The sequence below is a fragment of the Dermacentor andersoni genome, chromosome 6, assembly GCF_023375885.2.
Source record: "Dermacentor andersoni chromosome 6, qqDerAnde1_hic_scaffold, whole genome shotgun sequence".
NCBI classification, from domain to species: Eukaryota; Metazoa; Arthropoda; class Arachnida; order Ixodida; family Ixodidae; genus Dermacentor; species Dermacentor andersoni.
This window is the reverse complement of record NC_092819.1, coordinates 124,633,651-124,638,920: the sequence shown is the minus strand read 5'-3', so window position 1 is coordinate 124,638,920 and position 5,270 is coordinate 124,633,651. Positions and strand designations below refer to the sequence as shown.

Here is a 5,270-nt window from a genome sequence, read left to right as displayed (position 1 = left end):
CAAATTCTTGAACGCTACGCACTGTCAATACAAGTAAAATATGTATTTTTTCATAAAAGAATATACAAGTATGTGCCAAAAATTGTGCCCAACCTAACTGATGTCAACGCTTCCATGTTTTTGTCTATTTATTAAGTAAAAATAATATCACACGAACTTTAGAACTACATCAGTTCGAAGCCAGCAAAGCAGTGCATGCCACTGATATGAAAAATGTAGAGGCCTAGAAATGAACAAGTTGAGGACGAATATGTTAATGACACTTTGTCATTCAAGATCCTTGTTTACATTCTTGTACATATGCAGCAGCCAGTGAAAAATCTCAATGACGCTGCCATTTGTTCCAATGTATTACGCAGCAGCAGCTGTGACTGGTCGTGTATCGTGAGTAATTGCACCGAAATTATAGTCGCAACAGAAAGCATGTATAGAAAGCAGAAGTTCTGCAGAATATACGAGGGCGAGTCAAATGAGAGTGAGCTAATGCGAATATATGACAAACGGGGTACTTTAATTAAAAGTAGCCCCCATGAGCATAGACATTTGTCCCATTGACTAAGGAGTCGTCGCGCAATTCCCGTCTCATAAAGCTCCTTGGGTTGCTGCTTCAAAACGTCTACAACTGACTTTCACGACATCGTCATAGACGAATCTGGTTCCCTTGAGCTGTTTTTTCCGGTTGCCCCAAAATGTGGAAGTCGCAAGGTGACAAGTCCGAGCTGTATGGCGGATGTTGCAGCGTTTCTCGCTTGATCTTTGCCAGTTTTGTATTAACCACACCAGCGACGTGGGGACGGGCATTGTCGTGGAACAAGATGACCCCATTCGTCAATTTTCCACGTAGCTTGTTCTTGATTGCGACACGCAGCCCATTCGGCGTTTCACAATTGATAGTCTCTCAACATTTAGCACATTCTATTAGTAATGGGCCCTGACGATCAAAAAATAAAAATCAACAAAACCTTTCTGGCGGAAATGACGGCCTTTGCTTTCTTTAGGGGTGGTGAATTCGAATGTTTCCATTGTAAGCTTTGCCGTCGTGTTTCAGGCTCGTAGTAGTGGCATGATGGTTCGTCTCCGATCACGATTGCAGACAAGAAATCGTCACCCTTATTCTAATACCGGATCAGATGAGTAAAGGCAGCGCCGATCTTCTCCGTATTCTGGCGGTGGTTCAAAATCTTGCGCATTCATTGCGCACACAAGAGCCGATAACCGAGATGTTCATGAATTATGGCGTGAACAAAACCGTGACTGATGTTCACACGCTCTACCAGTTCATCGCTGCTTATCCTCCGTTCTTGTCTCATCAGCTCATCAACCTTTGCAATTTTGTTAGGGGTGATTACACGATGGCTTTGGCCCTGTCTGGGATCGTCTTTGCAACTTTCACGTCCTTCTTTGAACCGTTTGTTCCAACGCTTCACAGTGGCCAATGAAATGCAATGTTCCATGTACACGGCAGCCATACGGCGACTAATTTCTTTTTGGGAAACACCTTCAGCTGTCAAAACCCTGACGGCACCACGCTGCTCAACTTCAGGACCGTCCATTACGACACGCAACCATGTTCAACCCAGTGTATGAGAGCATTAAAGAACATTTATCCTCACACCTGCGTGTCACTTTTGTAAATGAGAGATGCCTGCGTGCTACGCGCAGGCCTTGCAGATAATGAACAGAACCATAATTGCACGGGGTGGGTAGGCTCACTTCCATTTGACTCGCCCTCCTACATTAGAAATGCGAAGATACAATGGAATATACAAATGCGAAAACACAGCTTTATAAAGGGCAAAAAAGTGCCACTGGAAACAAAGTTCACTTCACGTACACACAAAACCTCGCAACAAGTTATTTAAACATTCGTATAAATAAGTCTCCAATTAATCTACGTATCTAAGAAAAAGTCACGGTATATAATGCGTCAAACAAGGCAAATAAACATGTTGCGTAATCACAGATTCCCATAATCCTAGATCCTGCCCCCATTCCATCCCGCCCCCCCCCGATGTATCGCGCGCGACGGAAGGCGCCGCACTTGCTCCTCACTTTTCTCCCTTGCGCATACAAGACTGAGCCACCATCGTCGGCTCACCCATGGCACCCCCCCCCCCCCCCCTACACTTTCACGCGCACATGCAGCATACGGCGCGGGGTCGCGATGTTGTCGCACTTGGACTGTATGTGGAACATGTGGGCGACGGCGACGGCAGAAATGCGCCTAGAGTGTCCATACAATTGCTATCGCAATAATATAATAAGAGTTTCCGGCAACTGAAGCGTCCCATGGCCCATTACTATCCGGAAAAGAAGAAGTAACAAAATCGAACTTTCACTATGGGACAATTTCCTGCGCCGCAACAATGTCTTCTTTTCTTTTGTGGGGCGGGGGCACGGAAATGAAAAAACTCAAAGGAAAGCATGTTGGCCACAATCGAATGCCTAGTTTGGGCAACTAATATGGCTATTAAAGGAGTATCGAAGAAAACACGAGACGCTTTGTCCACCAAGAACCATGCGCATACTGCTCGGTATCCTACACCGGTGAGACAGGACTTTTTGGAGAGGTTGCGCTCAAGCGAACGCGCTGCAATCCGTCGAGTCCCCACGTCCAAAGCTCTGCCAGGCGAAAATGCACTCGGCCAGAGAAAACCGAACGCGCATCGAAGTGCGCCGCGCGGTGGTCAGGGCAACACGAGAAAACCCATGCGCTCTGGCTGGCTCTGGCAACGCGCGGGTAGGGGAGCGAGAACAAAAAAAATTGAAGAGGCTCAAGGTGTCCTCGTGATTAAAAGTCAAAGTAGAAAAAATAAAGAAGAACGTAGTTACCTTGGCTGGCTTTAGTGTCTTCACTGGATGCTTTGGCGCAGGTGAAAAAAAAATGTTGATATTGTTTATGTGACATGACGGCACGAATGAACCACCACAACGGGCCTCGCTGCGGGCTTTGTCAACTTGTCTGACAGAGTGTTGATTTGGCTTCTCTCGTTGTATGGCCTGATGTACGACTTTGGAAAAATCAATGCACCTTTGGCGTCAAATATTTATGGGAGCATTAAACTTACAGAATTCCGCAATTGAAAATCTAAAGCACACGTTTGGAAATGACAATGCACCTTTCACATCAAAAGTGTATGAGAACTTTATACGCATGAAGTTTCGTAATTGATATCCACGCGCTGCGTAAATTACATGATAGAGTGTAGATTCCGCGGCCTCCGCGAGATGCCGCGGCGAGCCCGTTCACCACGAAAACATTCTTGAAACTTTGTGCTCGGATGGGGCTGCTTGCGTTATCTGACTCCCGGTGCATGGGCTTTGCCGCAAAATTCAGCCCGAGTTCGCAATTTTCGCGGTGAAATGGCTTTTCGAGCGTGAAAAAGACGCTCTAGACAAAATCCAGAATGATTTCCGGCGCCGGGGGTTGCTTTGGTCGGCGTGCAGGCACAGCACGAAAAAATTTCAGGGGGGGCTGAAGCCCCATAAGCCCCCCCCCCCTGGCTACCCCCTGGATCGCGGGTGCATCATGCAGTACCAGCACCGTGGCACGAAGTCGATCCCCTTCTGCGGCGGAGGAATCACGTGGTACAAGGGACGCCAACTCGCCGATGCGGCACCGCGTCCCGTCGACTTGATGGCCACCTCGATGTTCCCTTCTTCATCGAGTCTGCGCACACGGTAAGGCTCAGCCTCGCCTTCTACAGGCAGCGATTTGAACGGGTTGGGCCCGCCATAGCCCACATCTATGAAGTACTCTCCTTCCTCGCCCAGGTCGACGCAGAAGAGCATGTGTCCTAGAGGGGTCAGTGGCATGTCCAGCGGACCGCTCCAGCGGACCCGGGCAGCCCGAATGTGGAACTTGTAGCCCAATGTCAGCAAGAGCCTCCCGAATATGTTATTGAGCTCCACGCAGTAGCCACCGCGGCGCTGCTCAATCACCTTACGGAATACTGAGTCTTCATCAAGCGGCGGCTGATGGCCGACGGGTGTGTCTATCCCCTGGAAAGGGAGTCTTTCAAGGTGGGCTATGATGAGGGTGTTCAAGGTGGTGAGGTTGGGTTCACTGAATGGACTGGGCTCTAGTTTCAGGACGTCAAGGTAGAGAAGCATTTCCTTCGGGTTAAGTGATGTTTGGCAGCGATGAGACGAGCGCTGCACTTTGCAAGCCTCCTTTTGCCAGGTCGCTCTAGCATTAATTTGGAACGTCGTGTGTGCAAGCGAATGTGCACGCAAACTGGCGGTGCAATACCGCACACATGAAAAGGGCTTCCAACTCACCTGCATCCTTACCGGAAATGTGGCACAGATGTCACTGAGAATAGTTTGCCTATGCGCTGCACTCGCTCTGCCTCTAAAATACTTTGTGGTTCGTCCACGAATTGCTGACCTTTTCGCGCGCAGAGGTAAGTCCCAGATACATGTGCGCTTGCGAACGCAGGCAAGCTCGCGTCTACGGGCCTTGCGCCTGCAGCACCTCGCGAGAAATGGCGGTTTACATCCCCAAGGCTTCACTACAGCGCACTCTCACTGGCACACCCATAGATACCTTGGGAGACGCCACTTCGTGCTTTGTTATTCACAGTGTTTCAAAATGCTTTGGTATCTATAAACGTAATTGTTATATTTTGGTAGCTGTTAGATCAGCAGAAAAGGAAAGAAATACTTTCTTGAATGATATAAATCTGCGGAGAGCTGAATGTACCGCGTCGCAGCTGCGTAGCCAAGGGCGCCACGCGCGAGGCAGCTCAAGTGCGCTATAGACCTCAGAGTGTGCCCAGGCGGCAATGCGGAAAAACCCGTCACCAGCGCCCCCATCGCAGCCTTGGCACGAACTGATTAGTGCAAGGAGAGCTGTCCGCAAGCGAAGGTGCATAGGCCACAATGGACCCTTCTCTTTCGTTTGTGTTGAGGTACGGTTTCCTAAAAATCAAGGACCTGGAAAGCTTCTTCCGCCCATCCACGCTACGGAATGAAGCGCAGCAGGGCTAAGTACGTGTATAATATAAAATAAAGTCTCAAGTGTTATTTCGGCGTGCTGGAACTCGCAAGTACAGAGAGCATCAGGTTTGTCTATAGGCATATCAGCATAAAAGTCTAAGCATTTCAAATTGGTTCATATTGAATATGTCCTGAACAGAAGGCTTAAGTATCTCCTATATTTTTATGTATTTTATAGTAATGTTTTGTCTCGCAATCATTTACAGAGTAAATCCTTTCGTAGAATTTTCCAGGGTAACAAACAGAAAACGTTTCCCAAGGCAGCAAAC

At 48.3% G+C, this 5,270-nt stretch overlaps 1 protein-coding gene across 1 annotated transcript; it reads right to left on the bottom strand.

The window, feature by feature from the left end:
• Positions 1-3,504: 3,504 nt before the first annotated feature.
• Positions 3,505-4,113, bottom strand: LOC140219101 (arylamine N-acetyltransferase-like). The gene has a single exon (XM_072288983.1). It carries the CDS (start codon positions 4,111-4,113, stop codon positions 3,505-3,507), a length of 609 nt encoding a protein of 202 aa, XP_072145084.1.
• Between the last annotated feature and the right edge of the window lie 1,157 nt (positions 4,114-5,270).